General features: G+C 39.1%; 1 protein-coding gene across 5 annotated transcripts in view; it reads right to left on the bottom strand.

Moving 5' to 3' along the window:
• ZNF804A (zinc finger protein 804A) overlaps positions 1-25159 on the bottom strand; it is a 235289-nt gene that overhangs the window by 37720 nt on the left and 172410 nt on the right. Inside the window, exon 2 of one of the 5 annotated variants that reach the window (XM_073306104.2) lies at positions 2671-2715. The exons of 3 other annotated variants lie outside the window; for them this stretch is intronic. Coding sequence is in view for 1 of the 2 variants with exons in the window: in XM_073306101.2 (XP_073162202.1) it covers positions 24387-24395 (9 nt within the window). In the remaining variant the exon portion in view is untranslated. Of the gene's footprint in view, positions 1-2670; positions 2716-24386; positions 24429-25159 lie in introns of all 5 variants that reach the window. One more of the 5 variants, XM_073306101.2, reaches the window with a different exon arrangement.

The following is a 25159-nucleotide window of genomic DNA, read 5'->3' as shown; positions in this document are numbered from 1 at the left end:
TGCATATACAGTATCCTCCTAGAGAAGCAAGAACTTTACTTAATATTTTTGAAAAACATGAGATCTAAAATAATCAGAAAACATTTTGTTAATAATTTATAATCCTGATGAATGATCATGATACTCAAGTAACACACCTGCTCTACCTTTAAATTTCCTTTAGGAAATATACTGAGCTATAGAAAAGCAATGCAGATGTAGAACATTTATAAAACAAATTAAATATAATACAATTTACTTGTAATCTTGTATATTTTATAAATCATTGTTACGATTTTCTTGCTGATTTTTTGTGTGCTTTGATTCAGCATTCCAAAAATATGTTTCTCAGTTACTCATAAATATGGAGCCTAGTCAATAATTATTGAATTAATTAATATGGGGCCTATGGAGCTATTCAAATTCATTATTAACTGGGATGCCTTATTGGTTTTTTTTTATTAATAATGGGAAATAGAATGACAAACTACTTGTTACATACACACTTGTGATATAAAGCTTGATTAGTATCCTTTCTCAAACAGGGTCTGATTTAATCACTTACAAATAATAATTGAATAGCTCAGGATTTTCATGGCACCTGTAACCACTTAAATTGAGAATAACATGTGCCTTTTAAAATAGAAATCATTGCTTCCTAAGATGTTTAGTAAAGTATGCCCTTGGTTTACATGTGTATATGTTTCAGTTCGTCATGCAGCTGGAGACCTAGTCCTACTTTGGTGAGTATAATATAGCAGTGTCATCACTTTGTAGTATGACCTGCAGTTCTAAACATTTTGTAAATATAGCTTTCATATTATATAAAGTAGAGAAGATAGCTCTTTCTGTAAGCACTATATTAAAACAAAAAACAAAAAAAAAACTTTACATAAGTAATCTTGATTATTGTTGGACTTAATGATTCCACATGAAGACTAAACTAGAAATTGCTTTGGATAATTTTGAGAGAAAAAGAGCACTATCTCCAGTGCAAGAATGATTTAGTCACAGAAATAGGAATTAGAGTGGGGGGCTGTGGGAAACTATTAGGTCATCTAATTTATCATGCTGCCAATATGGAATTGTTTCCTACAATATATTCTACAATGACTTACTCAACCTACTCAAGTGATGGTGCTTTTGCTCTTCCCTTTAGGAGACTATTCCACAGTCTTATAGATTTCATCATAGAAACATAAGGCATAGACCTGTAAAGGACCTCCTGGGTCATTGAGTCTGGTCCCCTGCTACCACTGGCAACCTTGTCAAAAAATCTTATCAAGCCCCAACTTAAAATTGGATAAGTTGTTTGCTCCCTAGTCCTAATGGACGGCTATTCTAGAATCCTCTGGTGGCTAGAAAACATCTAATTTCCAGCCTAAATGTATTCATAGTCCATTTATACCCATTTGTTCTTATACTGATGTTGTTCTCCCCTTCTCTTCCCTCCCTCATGTTTGCCCTCGGATGCAGTCATAAGCAGTCATAAGTAGGAAATATTTCCTGGCTTTCAGTCTAACTGTTCCTTTGCTCAGTTTGATGTCATTACTCCTAGTAATACCTCCTAAGATCACCTTATACAAATCATCTCCCTCTTTGAGGTAAAATCCTGGCCCCAGTGAAGAAAATGCCAAAATTCCCACCAAATTTCACAGGGTCAGAATTTCACCCTTGGGGATTGTTAGGATTGGAGGAGCTATTCTTAACAACTTGTTTCATTTCCTTGATTCTGTTTATGAAGAATTTTGATATTTACAATTTATTTTGCTTTTTAAAGTACTTGCCCAAAACCTTTAATGAAACCTGCTAGGCTATGGTTTGTTTTGTGAACCATTTTCAATGTGTTTCATGTTTGCTATTTCTAATTGCCACTGATTATTTTATGATTGATCCCTTGGCATTACAGGACATTTCAGGTCACTTGATGTCTCATGATATTTCTCCTTCTGCCCCCAAACAAATTTTATTACTTCCTGGCACAAATTTTATTTAATCAGAAAACAAACACTGTTTGGTCACAAAACAAATTTTGGATTTTTGTTCCGACTCATTTTGTTTGGGAATAAAATTCAGCTTGTACAAATTGTTGTAAGCAAAACAAATAATACATTCATAAACATGGTCAAGAAAAACTCAATACTTTAATTTGCTCTATAATTTGTGAAACAAAGAATTCACCCAGAATTTCTGTTTTCATCTTACATATTCCTATCAATAGCACCTTTTGTTACTTGTGATGCCCCTGAATATTCAGCTCAGAATTCACTTTTTAGTCATAGCACATCTATTGTTTACAGGGGCCGGGGGTGGGGGCAATTACTGACTTTGCACTGGTAGGGCAGGTATACAAAATACCACACTGATCCCAAACATATTTTATGACTAGATATATTTAATGTTTGTTTCCTCATATGGAATGTCTGTTTTCCTCATAAGTACCTCTCTTGTTAAATTATCTGGATGATCGTACGTAAATTCAATGAAAACAAATGAAATTTGAGTTAAATGGAAAAAAAGACTGTTTCCAAAACCCTGAACAAAATCAGGCATCACTGTTAAATGTCTGAATAATGTTTAATTATCACAAAAGAATGATACTTATTGTTAAGTTATATGAATTTGTACTAAATAGGTCACCATACAATAATACACGTGTATTTAACAAAAGAAAAATAAATGATTCCTTACTCTACTTTCTCTCCTTTTTCATGCTTTTCCCAAGGCAACTTGTTTCTGAGAAACAAAAGCAAACTTTAAACATTTAAAGATCCATGCATTTTCCAACATCATGAGGCTTATGTCAATCTAATTCATATCACTCTTCTACCCAATTCTCCTCTTCTCCCCTACCCTATGTGTCACCCTCAGGGTACAAGTAACATCATATCCTGCATCAGAGTAGGGTCCCTGTACTTTTACAAATAATAATTTCTGGCGCATTAATGAAGGAATTTTTTATAACATATGTTATATAAGATTGACTAAATGACCACAGCATTCAACTTTTAAAAGGTGCAAAATTGCTGAGTATTGCATACTGAATATTTCATCATGATAGCTGGTAAGTAACCATGTGTATAAAAGCAGTCTGGTCAACCCGCAAGCTTTAGGATATTTTTTTTGTTAACTTCAGCAAAACTCTGCAGAGCACTTCATAAATACAAAGGCTGGAACCAAAGCAAACAGTATAAAAATGGAAGTAGCATCTTGCCTATCAAATTAATTTTACTAGATAATGAAAAGATCATAAAGCTGAGACACATTTGTACATCTGGAAAGTGGTTGCATATGCTAGATCTCTTGGTTTAAAGGCATTTATTTTAACAACTTTGAGCCCCCATCTTGCTCCTATTAAGCCAATGGCACAACTCCTATTGAGTTCAGTGGGAGCAGGCTCTTTAATTATCAAATGAAAATTTTGAATAACATTGAAAGATGTTATTAAATAAAGAAGATTAAAGCTAATTTGGGTATGGTGTCCTCTGTTCCCTGTAAACTTCACTACCTACCTAAGAGCTCCTTCTAGGCACAATCAGGAACTAGGCACTGTGGCCATTCTGAAAAAGAGGGGCTTGGTTTAGGGGATAGACGTCCAAAGGCTATTTTCAGAATTGCTCTTGTGCTCCCCATGTGTGGAGGTCTGTACAAGGCAATCGAGGCTAAGGCAGGTGTAAGCTAGATGGTGCAAAAAGTGTTGCTGGGATGCACTTCAGAGAGCAGCAGCTGGGTCACATAGATGCAAAATTGTTGACTTACTTGTGTCTAATTAATAGCAAGCTCAGTTCACCAATCCCATGGATCATTTCATGTGTGATGATTTGGGTTATCCTGGAATGCCATTGAATTATCCCCTCTTCTAGTTCACCTTGGCTTAATAGCCCTTCATTAGTTATTTGTAGGTTACCTGAATATTTTCCACACATTGATCTTCTCCACAGTCTTGCTGTGACTCCACATAAAAACAGAAGAACAGCCATACTGGGTCAGATCAATGGTCATCTAGCCCAGTATCCTGTCTTTTGACAGTGGCCAATTCCAGATGTTTCAAAGGGAATGAAAAGAACAGGGCAGTTATCAAGTGATCCATCCCCTATCATCCAATCCCAGCATCTGGCAGTCAGAGGCTCAGGGGCACCCAGAGCATGGGATTGCATCCCTGACCATCTTGGCTAATAGCCGTTGATGGATGTATCCTCCATGAACTTATCTAATTATTTTTTGAACCCAGTTATAGTTTTGGCCTTCACAGAATTCCCCAGCAACAAGTTCCACAAGTTGATTGTGCATTGTGTGAAGAAGTACTGTACTTTCTTTTGTTTGTTTGTTTTAAACCTGCTGCCTATTAAATTATTTGGGTGACCCCTGGTTTTTGTGTTACATGAAGGGGTAAATAACACTTCCTTATTCACTTTCTCCTTACCCTTCATGAGTTTATAGATCTCTATCATATCCACCCTTAGTCATATCTTTTTTTGAAGCTAGTCTTTTTAACCTCTCCTCATATGGAAGCCGTTCCATACCCTTAATAATTTTTGTTGCGCTTCTCTGTACCTTTTCCATTTATAATAGATCGTTTTTTATATGGGATGGCCAGAACTGCACACAGCATTGGACTGGCAGCTATTTCTTCTCACCAGCCTCTCCTTCTGAGCAGCGTTCATCTTGTAGGAATGGTCCCACAGAATCTAGAGCAAATGCAATTCCGTGATGAGAAATTTCACCACTTCACAGGGGAGAGGCTTTCTTTTGAGACTGCTTCCTATCTAGTTGCTCGCAGTAGCACCAAAAGCACATTCAGCCATGGAATAGCATGTTGCTGTAGGTTGTCAGTCTTTCTAATGGGCAATTTCCCATTTATAGGGCCAATATATATATTTGAATGTATGATTGTAATATTATAATGTGTGATCTGGGTCCTGCTTTACTGGCACCCAAGTTTTTCAAATTTCTGTTATGCAAATTCACAGATTCCCAAGCCAGAAGGGGCCATTATGATAATCTAATCTGGCCTCCTGCATGTCACAGGCCACAGAACTTCAACTCAACTCATTAGAGCAGATCTTTTAGGGGAAAAAAAAAACTATAAAATCTTGATTGAAAAGTTGTCAGTGATGGAGAATCCACCATGACCCTTGGTAAATTATTCCAGTGGCTAATTACTCTCACTGTTATAAATGTATGTCTTATCTCCAGTCTGAATTTGTCTAACTTCATGTTCCAGCACTTGGATCATGTTATAACTTTCTCTGATGGACTGAAAAGCCTATTATTAAATATTTGTTCCCGATGTAGGAACTTACAGGTTGCAATCAACTCTCCCCTTAATCTTATCTTTGTGAAGCTTGAGCTCCTTGAGTCGATCACTATAAGGGCATGTTTTTTATTCCTTTAGCCCTTCTTGTAGCTCTTCTCTGAATCTTCTCCAATTTATCAACATCCTTCTTGAATTGTGAGCACCAGAGCAGGATACAGCATTCCAACAACGGTCACACCAGTTTCAAATACAGAGGTAAAATAACCTTTCTACACCAACTCGAGGTTCCCCTGTTTATGCATCCAAAATTCTCATTATTCCTTTTGGCCATAGCGCAGCAGTAGGAGCTCGTGTTCAGCTGATTATCCATTATAACACCCACATCTTTTTCAAAGTCATTGCTTCCCAGGATACAGAGCCCTCCATCATGTAAGTATGGCCTACAGTCTTTGTTCCTAGATGTACACATTTTCACTGAGCCATATAAAACACACCGTTTGTTTGTACCAGTTTATCAAGTGATACACATTGCTTTGTGTCAGTAAGTGTCCTCTTCATTATTTACCACTCTCCCAATTTTTGTGTCATCTGTAAACCGTATCAGTGATGATTTTATGTTTTATTCCAGGTTGTTAATCAAAATGTTAAATAGCATAGGGTCAAGAACCAATACTTGCAGGACTCCACTCGAAACACACTAGTTAAATGGTGACTCGACTTCCTGTTTACATTTTGAGATCTATCAGTTAGCCAGCTTTTAATCCACTTAATGTGTGCCATGTTAATTTTATATCTTTCTACTTTTTTAACGATGCTATTGTGTGGTACTAAGTCAAATGTCTTGTAGAAGTCTAAACATATTACATAAGCTCTATTATCTTTATCAGCCAAACTGGTAATTTCAGCAGAAAAAAGATACCCAATTATTTAGACAGCATCTACTTTCCATAAACCTGTGTTGATTGACATTAATTATATTACCCTCTTTTAATTCTTTATTAATTGAGTCCCATATACCCATTCCCAGGACTGATGTCAGACTGAGGATGTCTACACTGCACACTAAGTCAGTGTGATTTCAAGTGATTTCAAGCCTGTGCTTGGACATCCAGACTGCATTATAAACCTGTGATTACTGGTCCCAGGTCTCACAGCTGTGCTAATCCTTCCATACTGCATTACACAGACTTTCTCCCAAGTCTTGGTGGAATTCAGGCTCTGAGAGCTGCCTTCACTTCCCCTCTAAACCAGGTTGGCTTTTTAACCAACACAGCCTTCTAACTTGATTGTGGGATTGTGACTTTGGGGGCATGTAGCAAAGTGTTCTTAAATAATTCCCAATTATCATCACATTTTTTTATTTAAAATCTTCCTCCCAGATGATTTGATTCATAATTGCTTTCTGAAACTGGCCCTTTAAAACAGTCAACTATATATATCTTTGGTTTAGGCTTTATTCTGTTTGCACATTATAAATGTGATCTAGTCATAATCACCTGTTTCTAAGTTACCATTAATTTTAGCTCTGTGATCAGTTCCTCTTTATCTGTCAATATGAGGGCTAATATAGAATTCCCCCCATAATAGATGCAAATCAATTTATGAGTTATGAAATTGCCATCTATATTATTTAAAATTCCAGGCATGTTTTAATACTGGCAGCATGAGAATTCCCACATAAGTCACTCAAATTGAAGTCCCCCATGATCCCCTTTTTTTCCCTACACAATATAGATAGGTTCATAAAGAAAAGGTCCTCCTGTTCCCTAGTGTGATTTGGTGGTCTGCAGCAGACACCTAATACTAATACTCCATCTTGTGCTTTATGTGTTAGGACATGATTCATAAGTATTCGTGATCATTTTCTTCTGAGTCATCAGTGACTCGGAACAGGTCACGTCATTCTGACAAGTGCCATTCCCCTCACCATTTACCCACTTCGATATTTCCTAAAATCAATGGTGTTAACATTCCAATCATGGGAATCATCCCACCAGATTTCAGTAATACCAACTAGATATAATCTATGCTCAGTAATGAGTGATTCTAATTCCTCTTGTTTGGTACCAATATTCTAGCATTGGTGTATAGACAATTAAAGAATTTCTTCTTTTCATGTTTGGTTCCTTGATTAATTTTGTTCTCAACATCTCAGTTTTGTGCTGAGGGTTCAGATATTCCCTCTTTTTCCCTCTCCTTTTTGCTACTCGTTTAACATGCTCCTGCCTACACTGTGTGGCTGAGGGTGTGTGCATGTCTTTGACATCTACATAGCATGTCAGGAACTGTGGAGGTAAAACAGGCTGGAGTTTCTCATATGGGTAAATGCTCACCAGCATGAAAGCAAAAGTAGCCCTAGGGTGTCAGGATGGCCATACGACTTTCCCTTATAGTTCTGATTTAAGGAGTGATTTACTAACAAACATTTTAGAATAATTAATTTAATATCTGACCCCAGTTATAACAGACCAAATTTTTCCCTCTAGTATTTATTTTTAAATACATTTTTTTAATTTAACCTCGCTGGGTCATTAACTCTTTCTAAATTTTGCTGCCATGAGCATTAGTCTGCAAATGTGAATTGACTGTATACATAGTAATTTGGTTCTTTCTCCATTTTCCATGTCCTAGTACAGGTTCTTTATACTCAGCATTTTGACCAAGCCCCTTTAAAAACATAGTGGTTGTTGCTTCTGTGCATCTCTTTTTCAAAACAAATTGCAATTTCCTGTATTTAACTATGGCCTCAGTAAAGTCAACCTGTGGAACTCCTTGCCTGAGGAGGCTCTGTGATCAGTGAAGGCTAGGATCACAACAGGGTTTAAAAGGGAACTGGATAAATTCATGGAGGTTAAGTCCATTAATGGCTATTAGCCAGGATGGGTAGGGAATGGTGTCCCTAGCTTCTGTTTGTCAGAGGGTGGAGACGGATGGCAGGAAAGAGACCACTTGATCATTATCTGTTAGGTTCACTCCCTCTGGGGCATCTGGCATTGGCCACTGTCAGTAGACAGGATACTGGGCAAGATGGACCTTAGGTCTGACCCAGCATGTCCATTCTTATGTTCTTATGTTCTAAAATTAATAGATAACTTCTACATTCTTCACACAGTGCTATTTTATGTTTACTATACTTCACTAAAGAATTTCCCAAGGAAATTAGATATTGGTTATTTTCTTTTGTTTTACCATATTTTATCTTCAATAATCAAATCCAAATAATCCATTGCATAACTATTATTATATAAAAAAACCACCTATGATTTAAAAAAATGGAAAAAAGTAAGACTAATAATTAAGACCATATCTTATAAGATGAATTGTATGAACCAGAACTATATTTTAATTCAGAACTTGTTTTTCGCTTTATGACTGAGTGGTAGCAATGTCAATGAATATATCAGGACAGACTTTCCTCTTTAATGCACCCCAGAAGAACTAAGGACTGAATATGACTCTGTAAGCCCAGGGTAAATGTGCCCTTGACTACAGATCACTAGGATATGTTATGAAAAAAATATTGAGTTCTTCATTCAATTAAAAGGTCACCCTAACCTCATTTCATTCTTAAATGCAGAGGACAGTTTCTAAGGTACATAATGTAATTTCCCTGCCCACAAAAGCTATGTTGCTTATATAAGAAACTAATTTCCTGTTCTAAATACAAATTTCTCCAATAAAAAGGTGAGATTCACATTAAAAAAAACCCCATAAAGCAACGTCTAGCACATTATACTCCTAAATCTAAGCTGTTCATATGTCCAAATCTTTGAAAATAGACAGAGAAGCACATAAAAAACTATCCACATGACACATAAATAAGTGCTGAAATTAACCAGGTGGACTTACCCTGTAATTCAACCATACAGAAGATGGATTTAAAATGTCTACACTCAACACGATAGCCTGAAGACAGCCATGGTTAAAATACTACACCGTAAAGCAGAAAATAAGAACAACAACAAATATCTCACCATTTTATTAATCAAAATTGTTACTTCTTTGTGGGGGGGAGAAGTGCTTTAAGCCCTTCTCCCGACTATTCTATAGGACACATATGGAAACAAAGAAAAATATTAGCTAGCCCTGAAATAATGTCTTCAAACCATGACAGCAAAAACCTTGTTCAAGCTTTTCAAACACCACAAAAATATTCCATCTCCCAACAACCACCCTGTGCAAATGCAACTCTTGGCATTTTCAGACACTTAAACAAGCCTTACCTCAGGACTCTGTCATTAATATATTTTTGCAGAACAGGCATGTGGTTCCTCACACACATGGTTTACACTATTAAACTGAAGCAGCTACCAGTGTTGACATATAATTTGGCAGAAGAGCTCTTCAGCTCATCCTTTAATCATATTAGCTGTGTTCCTTTGACACTCCCGCTCTTCCGTTCTCAGCTATGCAATTTTTTGATAGTCTTATGGTGAAAACATCCATAAGGGAGAAAAGAATAAAACAATTTAGTTATTATGCAGTTTATTCTCATGTGGCGCCGTATAAACTCCACAAGAACCAATTCATGAAGTTTCCTCTATTGTAGGTGTGTGTTGTTCCTCTATTCTCCCCTTGCCCTATCACTTGGAAACCTTTAGATTTCAAAGAGCTGTTCCGAGGCACCCTGCCTTCACACAGTCACCCATGATGTAGTCTGTGAATACAACTCCTGAAGAAGTCCAGGGTGTTGGGGGATCATTCATCTGCTGCTCCAGGACTTCTGGTGCACTTAATATTTGAGGGTACAGTGAATTATATTGTTGTGCTCTGCAAGTGGGGGTGGGAGGAGAATCCATCAGAGACCTACCACCTCTAGCCCCATCCCTATCTCCAGAATTCCAGCATCACAGAACTACTATTGGGAATCCATAGGGTTCGGCAAAAGGAGGGAGCATGCAACACAAGTGACAATTTTCTTCTTCTGCAGCTCCTGGCCAGGTTCCTGGGCTTGAGCTCCCCCTGTTTGTGGAAGCAGGGAAAAGTGTGTAGTCCTTTGCTGAAATTTCTCACCATTTCATTTTTTTTCATCATAACTCTTACTCATTGCACTCTTTCCTCGGCATGGGGCATAGTGATCCTTCCACTCTGGCTGTTCAGAAAGTTTCTGGACTTAACAGAGAGAAATGTGTACTACAAGAAAGACTTGTTTGAAATGTGTCAATTGTTCCACAAATTCCCCGTTTCCTCCCTACCCCCCCCCCTCCGTACTCCTAGAAGGATATGCCACTTATGGTACAAAACACATACAGTGACAAAGAGCCATATGTTCCCCTTTGTAGGAAACATACAGAAAGAGCTAAAACCCATAAAAATCTACTACAAAAGTAGGCAGCACAAACCAGTGAATGCGTGTCACACAACCTGTAGCAGGTAGTTACTGTGATAGGGCATCTGTAACTATGGTTGTGTCCACACTGCACACCACTGGTGGTGGCATGTAGGTTATGTGTAGCTACACGCTGCAGTGAGAAGCAGGCTGCATGCACACACTGCTGTTTGTAGCTCCCTGCTGCTTGCCCCCTTCCGGAGCCTTTCTCCACTGCCAGAGTATTTCCTGGCAGCAGGGAAAGACTCCAGCAGCAGGGAGGCAGCTAAACATTCCTTACAGTGTGTAAAGTACACACACTTCACACACCCCTGCCACAGATATAAGTAGCAGCGTAGATGGGAGAGGCACTGCTTGAGCATGCAGAGAGCCATGTAGGGTACATACCCTAAAGATTTGGGTGTGTCTTTACTTGCCTAAGCAGTGCCTCACCATCTGCACTGCTATTTATATCTGTGGCAGGGGTGTGTGAAGTGTGTGTACTTTACACACTGTAAGGAATGTGCAGTGTACACATACCCTAAGTGAAAGCATACTGTAGTGGGCATAATAATAGAGGATGGAGAGTCAGGACATCCATGTTCCTTTGCTGGTTCTGCCACAGACTTAATCTGTGACCTTGGGCGTTTAACAATCTCTCTATGCTTCAGATTCTTTACCTGTAAAATGGAGTTAATTCACCACTAATATTAAATAACATTGATTTTTAGTCTGCTTTTTGTACCTTTGGGAGAAGGTCCATGCTCCCAGTTTGTGGGTGATCATTCATGTTTAAATTTCAACTTTATGTAGTTAAGAGTAGCTGCATAAATATACAGACATCACAGTTGTCAGCAGGGATTGAACACACAATCTTCAGCCTCAAAGCCATAGGCCTCTACCACTTGAACTAAGGGAGAATTATTCATAACTTGATTATTCAATCAACTTTTCAAACTTAGTTATAGACAAACGCTCCAATGATTATAACTTATATAGCAAGTTTTATGTTTCAATCTTTAGCCAGGATACATTCTGCTTAGGATGTGATTCTCCACTTGATTCCATGCAGGGAGATGCATGCACTTATGCAGAGTCCCACTTACTTTAATGGAGCTCTATATTTGTACACTAGTACTCTGATATGCAACATAGTGAAGGATCAGGGGCTTAAATACTATGTTTCGCTAACAGTTGACACTGGTGTTATTGAGTGTCTTAAAGTAGCTGAATTAAAAGCCATCTTTTGATGTAGTGTCACTGGGCAATAACTTATAGAACCTACTGTACTTAGTTCTACTGAATTGCAGGAAGTTGTGTTTTCTATGGTCTTTCCAATCTGTACTGACTTCCAGTCCTTTGCTGTTCAATAATGTATTATAATGGATAGAATCCTATCCTGTACCAATATTCTAAATAGGGAGAAGAGGGCTGGGAACTTATTTGTTATTTTTCTACCCTAAAAGTTGAAGGTGTTATTGACAGCTTTGGGCAAATGCCTAAAATAGAGTTGAAGAAAAATTACTTTCTCTACTTGTACTCTTCACTTTAAAAAACCTCATACCCTATACCATTCAGAAAACAGCACATGTGCAGAACAGCCTTCCTTCACTATTTTCAAAATGCCCTCTACCTCTGATTTTCAGTGCTTTTTGAGAAAGCTACCAATACTTTATTGTTTTAGCTTGTCTAGCAAATACAAACATTTGCTTAACAATTTCAAGTGCCATTTAATAGCTGAAAAGAAAGAAAGCTGATATAAAAATCTAGGTTTAGATGCATCACTGTTCCCCTGCTGCACTGAATGACTTATTGACTAAAATTCAATGCCTGATGCATTATATGTAGTTAAGTATGTGTAACACAGATATGAGGTAGGTTTATTGTTCATAACTCTGCCCAGTTAAGTATTGCAAGTCCCAGCATTTTTCACTATCGAAAATAGAAGCTGCATAATTATGATTTCATCTAACATTTTCCATAAGAGCAATATTTCAGGTGAGATTGTGCGTAGCAGTTTTATGTCCTTTAAATAACTGTTGAAGTGTCAGCTTTTCTGGTTAGACAATCTTTGCAGTTTGAGGATGATCTGTTCTGTGGAATGCCTAGGTGTTACATAGCTGGTAACACTGTCAATCAACTCACAGGAAGAAATAGTTCTGCAAAGCTAGAGTAGTTGTAATGACAAAAGAGAAATGTGATGATAAAGGTGGAGTAAACTTCAGAAATGCGTCCTTTTGCTGTGCTGCTGAACATTTTAGCCATGTAATTTGGCATTTCAGAGACAGTGTTGGATGACAGATTAAGTGATATAAAAGTATTGATGTTCCTAAACAAGCAGACACATTAGAACAGTTAATACTTCCGTAAAAAAACCCAGATGTTACAGAACAAATCAGGTCTCCTTACCCAGAAACACATCACAATGATGATTTGAACTCTATCTTCTGCCTGTGGCAATATCACTAAATATATATAACATTCTTTGAGATTCCTGCTGACTCTTAATATACCAGCTGGTGTCCTACATTGAGAACATCTGCAACTTGCATCCAGATCTCTCAGTCTAGCACCAGTGATGGCACTGCGATTTTTACTTCCACTATAAACAAATTACACAGTATAGGACACATGGTAATAGACGTTGGTTGGATGGTTCCTCTCCTGTTCACAGTCTCCTCTCCCATCCTACAATCACTTAATTGACATCACTGTAGCAACCCTTGCTTCCATGAAAAGTAATATTAGGCAAATATTTAATGTATTCAGTTTCTATTACTTTGATTTAATGGCTGGAAACAAAGGGGAGTCCATAGACTACCAGAAAATAAATGCCCAATGCTTCTCAGGGGACCCAGACACCATGGTGTGAGAAAAGCTACTATAAATAAAGTATGGTATAAATAATATAGGTTTGTATTCATTTAAACAACTTGATACTGCATTTGTACAATTTAACTATGTTTTGATCTTTAACAATGACTCTCTGACTGTGATTGCAGGGGAAGTGACTTCAGCTACCTCAGTCTTAACGTCATGCTCAAGCACATTAAGAGTTTTCAGCCATTCTTTTAGTACTAGCAACATTTTGATTTGTAGAAGAGGCTTGAGTTGTATAGTACAAGAAGAATATAATACTCAAAGCCCCTTGTACTGTGCAATACAGTAGATCTAAATTATATGACAAGGCCACGGGAATTATATGACCAGGCCTATCATGGCCAAGAACGCTACACCATCAGCCGCCTGCTGCCACAACTCCCTCCCTTTCAGAGATGGCCTACAATAGCCTTGCCTGCAGTGCTAAGTTAACCCCCAGACAGCTTTTACAATTTAGCTCTAGCTCCCTTCCCTCCCTGAGGGGCTTACTGCATCTTCTGGAAGTAGATTGTGGCTAGGGAGCTGCTGGAGTTAAAAATGGGCAGGGGGAAGGGCTATATACACTTGTCCTTCAGAATTCCTAAACTGAGCAGACATTTTGGAATACTGCAGGGCAGGGACATTCCAATCTGCAGAACTTCCAAGGTGCACAGCAGGGGCAGTCACGGCAGGTGCCCCTACTATCTTATAGTGGAACTCTCAAGGCATGCAGGAGGGAGTCTCTCTTCTGCCCACCATAGGAAGGTAGCAGTTGAAGAAAGCACCTGTCTAGAAGTGCTCTCAAAGTTGGTCAGAAAAAGAAAAGAGAAGGTCAGGCACCTTCTCCAAAAGCCTCCCCCCTGCTGCCTGCATTTTCTTTGGCTTCCTTAACCATTGTGTGGTCCTCTCTCCACCATCCCACAAGGTCTCTGGGTCTGTCATTTCTGCAGCACAGATAGGGACAGTTATTCACACAACCACATTGTTTTGTATTATACACCAGGGACCATACTGGAAAAAATAGCATTACTGTCCTAAATTCCATCTACAAAGCAACCTCCACCTTCTTGAAACACGAAAACAAGTCACGGTAGATTTTTATGTTCATCCCTCCACATTCTTACATGCTTTTATCAGCATGAAATAGTCAATAATATTGACACAAACTTCTGCTCTTATATTTCAGAAGTATCAACCCCTTGAAATGGAGAGGTAATTCAGATGTCTCTAATGGATGTTGTTTCAAACTCACTGCGGACTCAGGAAGAAAGAACTGAATTGGATACACTTGTGTTACATTTTAAGGTTATCTTTGCCATTATATCTGCTAAAGATTTTTTTTTAAATGAAAGGTTAGATTCTGAAGCAGAAGATCACAGCCTCCAGAAAAAGAACCACTTTACGAACCCACTGTAAGCTGTCCTAAATATTCTGCTGCTAGATTGGTTTTTAACATTGTAAAACATGAAATTAAGACAATCCATTATTTTGCATTCTACTTATCTAAGGCTGATTAGTGCAAATTTATTTTCACACAATTCAGTCTTAGACATAACCACAATCCAGGCATAAGTGATTTTGTATGACAGTGAAAATAATACTGCTTTTTAGTGCAAAAATAAAACTTTGCACTTACACACATCAAAGAATTTTATGTAACTTTTGGGTGATATAGCATTTGCTTCACCACTTCTCTCCTAGTGCAACACATCTCCTAGGGAAAAGCACATGGAGACCCAGATTTCAGTCACTGAGGGTTTTCAGCAAGGATTGCAGAGGGTAAACCTCCCCAAAATCAAGTAAAAAAAACCCCAAAGAATGAACTTAATTCTGAAGTACAAACTTTATAAAACCTTATAATGATACAAAAACATAGTAATAGCTTAATTTCTACTACATAGCAAGGGTATTTCATAATCCATATACAGTTATACATAAATATAAAGAAAAGAAAAAAATAGTCCCTAAACAAGTTAGTCCCTACAGAAACACAGTGAAAAGTAACTCTGAGTTCCAAAAGCTTAGGTTGAGTTCCCCTGGGTCTCAGTTAGAGTCTTTGTTCATCAGTTCTACACAGTCTGCTGAGTCAAAAGCTCTGCAATATCTTCCTTCTTCTTGCTTGTGGAAATCTCCAACTGAAACCCAGCTAGACTCAGTTCCCTCCTCTGCTGGAATAGTTCAGTTAGCTAGTCAGTTAATAAATTAACTAACCAATCAGTATTAAGTATATAAATTACTAACCCTGTTACAAGAAAAATACAAAACTAAGAAAATATAGATGACTTTTTCTCCATCATCACATTTAAATAACAGTTGATAACCACTACAGGTTAAGGCAATTTGACCAAAATCAAATAACATTCAAGGTATACGATTAAAATGAAAGAAATTAGTTTTCCCTCCCAATTTCTCATTTCTGTAGCTAGAACTGCCAGGGCCACTCTGCTGGAAAGTTAACAATATCACTAATCTGAAAAATGCTTCAGAGGGAAACCAGCCTGCTTCTGCTCCTGTGGCTGAGCTTCTCCTAACCCACACAGGTCACATGTTTTCTTGTAAAGCAGCTGTCCCAACTACTTGCCCTCAGTGGATTCCATTAGTTCAGCTACAGGGAGCCTATTGAGCATGTCCAAGACGACCACATCTAGTTCCAGAAACTTCTGGGCATGGAATGCTAATTGCGTATCTGCCTACCAACAATGACCCAGACACAACTCATTCCTCTCCCCGTTCTCCTCTCAACATATCTTAAAGAGATCTCTCCCTATTCGGCATTAGGTTACCCTTACAGAAATCAGTGGAAGGTACTGGAAATAAGTGATACATCAGGGTCACTCCTTTCACCAATTAAATGTAACCACTGTTGGAGTAGAAGATGGCAGCTGTTTAAGAGTGCACACCAGTTCTATACAACTGTTTAGAACAGGAAGTGAAGAAGAACATTGTAATTAGTTGAAGCTGCAGGGGAGATTAATGTAACAGAATCTAATTACCTGACTTGGAATTTGGCCTATACACCAGAGTTAACACCCTTGTACTTAAGAAAAGTGGTATAGAACTTTAATTAGCACAACGGTTAAGGTCTTGGTTTTATGCTGCAAAGACAGCAACTCCAGCAGCACAATGGAGGGGAAAGTGCCATCTATTGAAGAATCAGCTCTTCTTGTAGACAACAGATGCTAATTGGATGTCTCTTATCAGAGTTCTGAGCTGCCCCAACCCTGCTCAGCTGGTGAGAGCTGATGAGAGCAGAACACAGGGTGGTACAGCTAATAGCTTTACTGTAGAGTCCCAGTTCTTTAATGAACGGCAAATACGCAGGTCTTAATAAATAAGAGCCTTATGCTTATGCTTGGAAACTGAAACACATTATTTAATTTTTGCTCTCTCTCTGCAACAGTGAGTATTGAGCTACCATTATTAATAGAAAACATACTTGTGACAGAGGACAAAATTGTAACCTTTGATGTAAGAATTAAACTGACAAAGCCATTATGGAAGAACAACCAGTCAAAGTACGACAGTCACAAATGCACAACTTTTAAAAGCTGAAAAGAGCTGCCAAGGTGTCAAGACAGGAGAAAAGCCAGCATAATTAACATAATCTATTGGGACGGAAAAAAGCAGAATTTGTTTTTGGACAATTACAGATTAATAAATGGAAGTGTCAGTTTCTGTATAGTTATTTCTAAAGCACCCATTAAAATGTACTAAAGGCCAAAACCTCTGAAAGTCTCTGGCATATTAGGGCGCACACTATCATTATTTCATATTTCAAGTAATTTTATTGTCAATGATAGCAGTTATAAACGTGCAAGAAAATGTTTTCCTCAGCAGAACCACACCGTTTGCTCTACCGAGAATATTTGTGCGGCCTTCTGACAATAACCCACAGGCAACCATTATTTTAATTTTGCACTATTGCCAGTGTACACTTTTTTCCCCGAAGATAGACAGACACACACAGAACAATATCACAGAATACCGATTTAATTCTTCACCAACAATGAAGTTCACGGCTGTGCAGTGGATCAGCAAATGGTGTATGCACCATCTAAGTTCAGCTGAAGCCCTATTTTTGTACTGGCCTCTGCACATGGGTGAGTTTTATCCCAAGGTCCAAATCCTGCTAACTCTCACTTCTTCACGTGATCATTAGATTTAAGTCAATAGGCCCCTCTGAAGAGCCCAAACCTTCGAAGGAAACTGAACTTTTGATAGTCACATGAAAGCCCACTGCAGTTCCTTTGTGAGCAGTAGTTGATCCCACGTTACTCTAAGCTATGGCTACACTAGATGCTAGGAGTGTTTGATTCTACAGCTCATGTATACATACTCATACAGGGGCTCATCGAGCGAGCACATCTATATGTAGTTGTGGAGCCATGGTAGCACTTGTAGCAGCACAGGGGCATGGCTGAGCTGTACTGAGTACAAACCTGCCTGAAACTGGTGGAGGTCTGGAGCCTCCTGGAGGGTCGAAAACAGGTTTCAGAGTGTCCACCAAGAAGGGCGGGGGTTAGACTCGCTGGAGCCCAGGGCAGAAAGCCAAAGCCCTGCCACCTGGGGCTGAAGCCAAAGACTGAGCGACTCACGGTGCGGGACCCTGGGCAATTGTCCTGCTTGCTACTCCCTAACACTGGTCCTGGCTTTTATATACAGAAAACCAGCTGTTGTGGCACTGGTGGGCCATGGAGTTTGTATATCATGTTGGGGTGTGGGGTGGGAGGCTCAAAAAGAAAAGGTGGAGAACCCCTGATCTACATGATCACATCCCAAGCTGGCAATGTAGACATAGCCTTACTGTATTCAAAGTAGCCCTTTCCTAAGAGTTTTACAAGAGTTCTTATACTTTTCTCATGCTATTATTTATGGTGTTCTTCTCGAAACCTGAACATTCTATTTCATTCAACACTGGTCCTTTTCTTTTTCTGTTTGGCCACTCTTTGGCTCTTCCCTTCTTGCCATCTCTTTCTTATGGAAGATAATTTGACATGACTTTGCCTTGCTTACTTTCTTGTTAATTGGGTCAGGTTTGTCAGCAGATTCATCTTTCTTCTGCTGTTAGCTGTCTAGTTATGCAGAACCAAAGCAAAGGGTACTTCATAATAAGAAGTGGCTACTTTAAAAGCAAATTCCTTAGCAACAGAGCTGTGGATGTAAATGTGTCAGATAATTAGAATTTTCAGAGTAATGCCAATCAAATTGTAATTGCTGCCTGTTACTAAAAGTAAAAAATATTTGGAACCATCATGTTATTATCAGAGGGTTTGGTACCACTACCTATTATTGGTTGCCTGACACGTCTCTTTATAAGATCTTGCTTTCAGTAGCTTATAACTTTGCTAAACTTCAACTCTTTGACTGAGATTTTACATGCTGGGTGTCTACCTCAGGCTGAATTGTTTTAGAAAATTTCAGCAAAACCGAATCAGTAATTTCTGAGAATGAGGCGAGGGTGGAAAACTGCATCGTTGTGCCCATAATAAACCATTTTGGTGATCTTTCCTTTGAAAAGTTCTAATGCCCTTGTGTTTTGGACCAGGTCTGAAATTTGGATGTGTGGTTGCCTTGTTGCCAAATTTGCCCATGTTATAATCCTTTGAAAAATGGCAATTTGCACATGCTCAATAGAGATTTCTTAGATTTGAGCAGCTAAATTCACTGAAAATTCTGTCTGTACTGAGCCTTCTTCAGCCTGTGGACAAGCAGGACTTCCCTGCAATTGCAGCTCTGGGTTTCTCTGGGCTGTGTCAGGTCCAATCACCTGAACTGGGAGCAGAGAGCCTGTTTTTTCTGGGCTCAGGAAGTGTGAAGGATGAAGGTTCCTGATTCAAATGCAGAGGGGACAAGAACCTGACCTCCAGCGATCTTGGGGGAATAGACTGGGCTGAGGGAGACTGGGCCCAGAGGCTGACAGGAAGGCAAGGAAAACTGGGACGGGGAGTTGCACTGCGGAGGGAGAAGGGGGAGGGGAGGGAGGAAGGCTGGGAACCTGAGAGACACTGGGAATGAGAACCAGTGGGGTGAGGGAATGAAGTGAAGGGGGAGGGAAGACAGATCTGACAAGAAGCCAGGGTGTGAGGGGAGAACTGGGACAGCCCGAGCAAAGAGACAGCCCTCTGAGGGGGTGACACTGAGAGTCTGGATGAGAAGCCTAGGGAGGGAAATTGGGGTCTGGGAGCAGGAGGAGAGAGACAGATCAGATGAGGAACCAGGAGGGGGTGGAGTTTAGACTTTCGGAACAAGGATCAAGAGATTGGGAGAACTGGGAATGGCCAGGCAAGAAGACTGGCAGTGGGAAAGGAAACAGACTGGGAGTGCAGAAGGGGAGAGAGGACTTGGGGCAAGGAGCCTGGGAGGAGGAGCCTGAGAAGTGGAGACTGTGACTGCTGAGGGTGAGAAGATTGGCACAAGGAGCCAGGGGTGAGAAAGAGACAGGACATGGATGGCAACAGATTGGAGGGGATGGGGCACAAGAGGGTCATACTTGGGGGGAATGGGCAGAAGATTCTGTGCGCACTGTAACACCTCCTTTCAGAGTATAGTATGGAACTGAAGTATGGAACTTGAATCTCACCATTCCTCTGCTGTCACCCCACCTATGTGAACCCCACTGGCAAAGTGTTCTATTCCCTTCTAGTGCTGGCCCACACAGAGGGTAACATGGTACTCTATTAGCTCACGAGGTGGAGATCCATGCAGTGGATCCAAAGGTTCCAACCCTGCTGATGATGTATGTGGGTGTCAACATGATCCCACATGATGGGAATTTCTTTTAATTATTTTAAAATCTAGGAAATCACACTCTCATGAAATGTACAGGATGAACCTGCTCTGGAGGACTGGGTAATGAGAGAGACTGTTGACAGTAGGACCCCTGCTTCATTTGTTGCAGAAGTTGGAAGGGATGTCCTAGGCACAGAAAGGTGAAGTAACTGGCACCAGATCACAAAGCAGGACTAGGATGCAGGTTAGCTGACACCCAATCTACTAGACCACACTGTGCAGTTAATGAGGTAGAGGCTTTCACGAGAAGGAGGAAGGATGATGTCATGGTAGAGTCACTTAAGTGCTGCCCGGGGGAACTGCATTCTCTTCCTGCCTTTGGCACAGAGTTCCTGTGTGATGCTAGTCAAGTCAGGTAAACCAAACTTTTCATAGGTGGTCACTAATTGTGTATACCGACTCTTCTGGGTGACACACTTGAAACCCTGTGGTCTGCTCTGCAAAAGTGCTGACCACCCTCAGTTGCAACTGAAGTCAATGTGAACTATGCTTTGACCATATAAAGTGTTATGTAATGCTGACTACCCTGAAAAATCAAGTCTCAGGTTTCCCAAATTGGGCACCCACAATTAGCATATACTTTTGACCTTATGCTCTCAGTTCCTTATTTGGGTGGCGTGAAAATACATGAATATTTGCGAAGCACTCAACACCTCAGAAAAGTCCAGGAGGAACTTAATAATTCTGACTTCAGAGCAGGGGTTGAGCAGTCGGTAGTAAACAAGGCATGGGGTACACACTGAAAACAAAATACTGACTAGCTGCTCATTAAGTGAACACTGGCCATCCTGCGCACTGTAGAAAAAATAGTATGTGATTATGTAATTAAAGGCTGTAGCATAATGCATATGCACAAGGTAGCACAGGAAACCTAAATTTCGAGTGCTTGACTTTCCAATCTTAATGATGCTTGTAATGTAGTTTTTGTATGTGTTACACACTGTATAGACAAAGCAAACATTTACCATTTGCTATGGCTTGTCTTTAGTACTGTGCTAAATCAGCGCTGCTGCAATTGATGCAGTGATGTCAGTTTAGCGCATGTGGTGAAGATGCACTAAAATCAACGGGAGCACGCTCTCCCATCTATGTAATTAATCTGGCTGCGTCAGTGGAAGAGCATTTCCCATCGACATAGCATGGTGTATATACCACATTAAGTCGATGTAAGTTATGTCATCTGTGGGGGGAGGTTTGTTCATATCTAGAGTTACCTGATAGCAACTGTGAAAAAATGGGATGGGGGTGGGGGGTAATAGGTGCCTACATAAGAAAAAGTCCCAGAAAATGGGACTGTCCTTTAAAAACGGGACATCTGGTCACCCTATTCATATCCCTGAGCAACGTAACTTGCATCAACTTAAGCGGCAGTATAGACAAGCCCCATCTGATCCTTCCCTCCTTTTGCCTGTGACATTTTGCCTGTCCTTAACTTTAATTTTAAGCAATTTGGGAGCAGGCACCGTATCTACCCATGTGTTTGTATGCAACATAGCATAAGGAGTCACTGATCTAGACTGGGACCTCTGGGTGCTACTGCAATACAAATAGTTAATGATAATAGCAACAAACAAAAGGGAAGTAGGGAAAAATCTGCATCTAAGAAGAAAGTCTTCTCTTCATTTCATGTCATAGAAAGGTTATAAGATTTTCAGCAGTTGGAAGAGGAAGGTTGGCTAAGTTTATAATATCTGCTTTTAATGTTAATGTTTGGTAGTGTTAGCATATCATGATGACAAGATGAAGCTATACCAGAGCAGCTGGGCATTTAAAAGTAGCTGCATTAATCATTAATGAATTTGAATTAATAGTATTTATTATTTATTATTTGTATTACAATAATGCCCAGAGGACTCAGTCAGATCTAATTTATGACAAGATGCAGCAAGGTGGTATAACACACAAGCAGAGGAAAGAGAAGGGTAACAGTGAGCAGAAGGCATGCTGGCACAGTTAGATTCAGGTTCTCTCTTTTTAAAAAATATATATAAACAAACAGGAGACATTAATTATCTTAGCTGTTCTATACCTAACTATTATTCGTTGTCAGTTTACCCTATGTGATACAGTAGAAGTGAATTTGGAGGAAGCATTTGAAGGGTTTCTGCTTTACAGATTAGTTTAGGGAGACTGCTTGTCAAATGTGCACCATGGAAGAAAGCACAGTGGTGATCATGGGAGAAATTGACAATTGGGTAATAAAATATTGCATTATTGGCAGAGAGGAATCAGAGAGACAATAAAATATGAGTAAACAATTCAGGAAGGGCTAAGTTATGAAAGGCTTTGAAGGTAAGGTCAATAACTTGTATTTGATACTGTGACAAAGGGTGTGGGGACTGGCATGATTATAGTTATGGAAGTAAAATATGATAGCAGAAGTGATTTGAATGGCCCCGAGACATGTGAATGTCAGGAAGGGCTGCAAAGAAAAGATTGCTGTAAGTAAGACAGGAAATGCTAATAGCCAGGGTAGAAGTATGAGGTTGAAACTTTCATATTAAAGAAGATTTGTAAGTAAACAGACTATTTCTACCTCTTCAGAAAATTACAGGCTGCTGAGTGAAAGTGGAAACATTGGTATACAGGTTTAATATTCTATTTGCATTCACCTTGATTCCAACAGAACTAAATATTCTATATACTTTTCCAGTATGTCCATGTTTATTCTAAACACACCTCATTACAGCCAATAATCCAGTTAGGAAAACAGTATATATTAGACAAGAACAAACCTTCATTGGCTAGGAAATTGATAAGAAATGATATACAATATCTTTCCAGTAATTTATAATTACTAAAAAATGCATTTTTATGGCTTCTTTGGTAATGAGAAAATAAAAGTGGCTAGAATTTGCAAGAAAATTGCATGTGTAGTATTATACTTTACTCAATAATATCCCAACATAAACTGACAAATTGAAGTCCTGAATTTAAGGAGTCTAAATTTCCTGGGACAGCTCCTACCAAATAGCAAATCATTGCTTGGCATGTACCTTATGAGTAATATGAGTACTAAAAGGAAACTAAATTACAACTCTTGCCATTTCAGAAAACATTGCATGAGTTCTCCCCCTAATTGTTAGTCTCTAAGGTGCCACAAGTACTCCTTTTCTATTTGTGAATACAGACTAACACGGCTGCTACTCTGAAACCGGAAAATAAAGTATGTTAATAACTAATACAAATTGATTTACTTTATTTTACAAGTTTCAGAGTAGCAGCTGTGTTAGTCTGTATCTGCAAAAAGAAAAGGAGTACTTGTGGCACCTTAGATACTAATAAATTTGTTAGTCTCTAAGGTGCCACAAGTATTCCTTTTCTTCTTTCATTTTACAAGTATTTCTAATAAAGCAGTGCAACATCAGTCATTTACAAATGTTCAATGCCGGCATGTTATTAAAGGAGAACCAGCAGAACAAAACATTTTTTTTATAATTGGTTTTGTGCTTTCTTGCCTGTGTGATATATAAAGAAGACCTGAAATAAATGTTGTGTATCTAGATTGATCAATCAATATTAGTCCATTCTATGGGTGGATGCTAATAATTACAAAGAGGGAAAATATTACCATCACTTTTCACAGTCCTTTTAGAGTTGATACAATTTAGAATTTTGGCTGTAAAGCAGAATAGTCAATTGCTAAATGTAATGATATTTCCTTTCTTTTTCATGTGATTTGCAAAAATAACAGACCAAATTCAATCCTGGTGTAAATCCATTGGACCCCTTCCCTCTCCCCCCTGCAGCACTCCAGGTCTCAGATTTGCACTTAGATTTCAGCAGCACTTCAGAGGGGGCATGTCAGGACGCTGGTGTTACTATGTCTCCACCCCTGCACAGGGGCAGATTAGCGCAGAGCAGTAGTACTGTAGAGAGCACTGCCTGTATCATTTATTTTAAATGTAAGAAGTGTATTTCCTTCTGCACCCAGGAAGCATTATGTCCTATAGAGCATTAAAAGTGCAACCTGCTGCATTACCTTGTCTTTCAAAAGACATAATTTAGACTTTAATTTTATTTATAGAGCAACTCCTATGCACCAGGGAGGCAAGGCCAATTTCCAAAAAAAGCCATGTCTGTTAGCCCAGTATCTCTAAAATAAACTCATACTTGGCATTCTCTTTCTGCCTTTATGCTCTGGTCACATCCTTACATTTTAGCAGAGTGGTGATCTTGATTTCTGTGCCTCACCTTCGTCATGGTTCAGTGCTGTGCTGTCGTTCGGCAATCTTGCTTTTCTCCCGGGAACAGCAATGTCAGCATTTTTTTAAATGGAGTGGAAGGAAGAAATAACAGAGTTCTACTGAAACATTTCTGTCCCTTTCAGGTTTCAGAGTAGCAGCCGTGTTAGTCTGTATTCACAAAAAGAAAATGAGGACTTGTGGCACCTTAAAGACTAACCAATTTATTTGAGCATAAGCTTTCATAAGCATCGAATGCATCCGATGAAGTGAGCTGTAGCTCACGAAAGCCTAAGCTCAAATAAATTGGTTAGTCTCTAAGGTGCCACAAGTCCTCCTTTTCTTTATCCCTTTCAAACACTACAAATCAGACATTGTGTGGTGGAAGTACATAATGAACATGCTCAAACTTGATAATACTCCTTATAATTGTAACTACTGATGTTAATACATCAAAAGCTACATTTAAAAATCATAAAGACTTATAAATCATAATATATATATATATATATATATATATAAAATAGAATCACAGAATATCAGGGTTGGAAGGGACCTCAGGAGGTCATCTAGTCCAACCCCCTGCTCAAAGCAGGACCAATCCCCAACTAAATCATCCCAGCCAGGGCTTTGTCAAGCCTGACCTTAAAAACCTCAAAGGAAGGAGATTCCAGCACCTCCCTAGATAACCCATTCCAGGGCAACAAAGCCCATTGCCAACTGTGTCCACATAACTATTCAGGGGACGCCATCATAGGGCCTAATCACATCAGCCACACTATC

Source organism: Lepidochelys kempii, chromosome 11, assembly GCF_965140285.1.
Source record: "Lepidochelys kempii isolate rLepKem1 chromosome 11, rLepKem1.hap1, whole genome shotgun sequence".
Lineage (NCBI taxonomy): Eukaryota > Metazoa > Chordata > Testudines > Cheloniidae > Lepidochelys > Lepidochelys kempii.
This window is presented reverse-complemented; position numbering and strand designations above follow the sequence as displayed.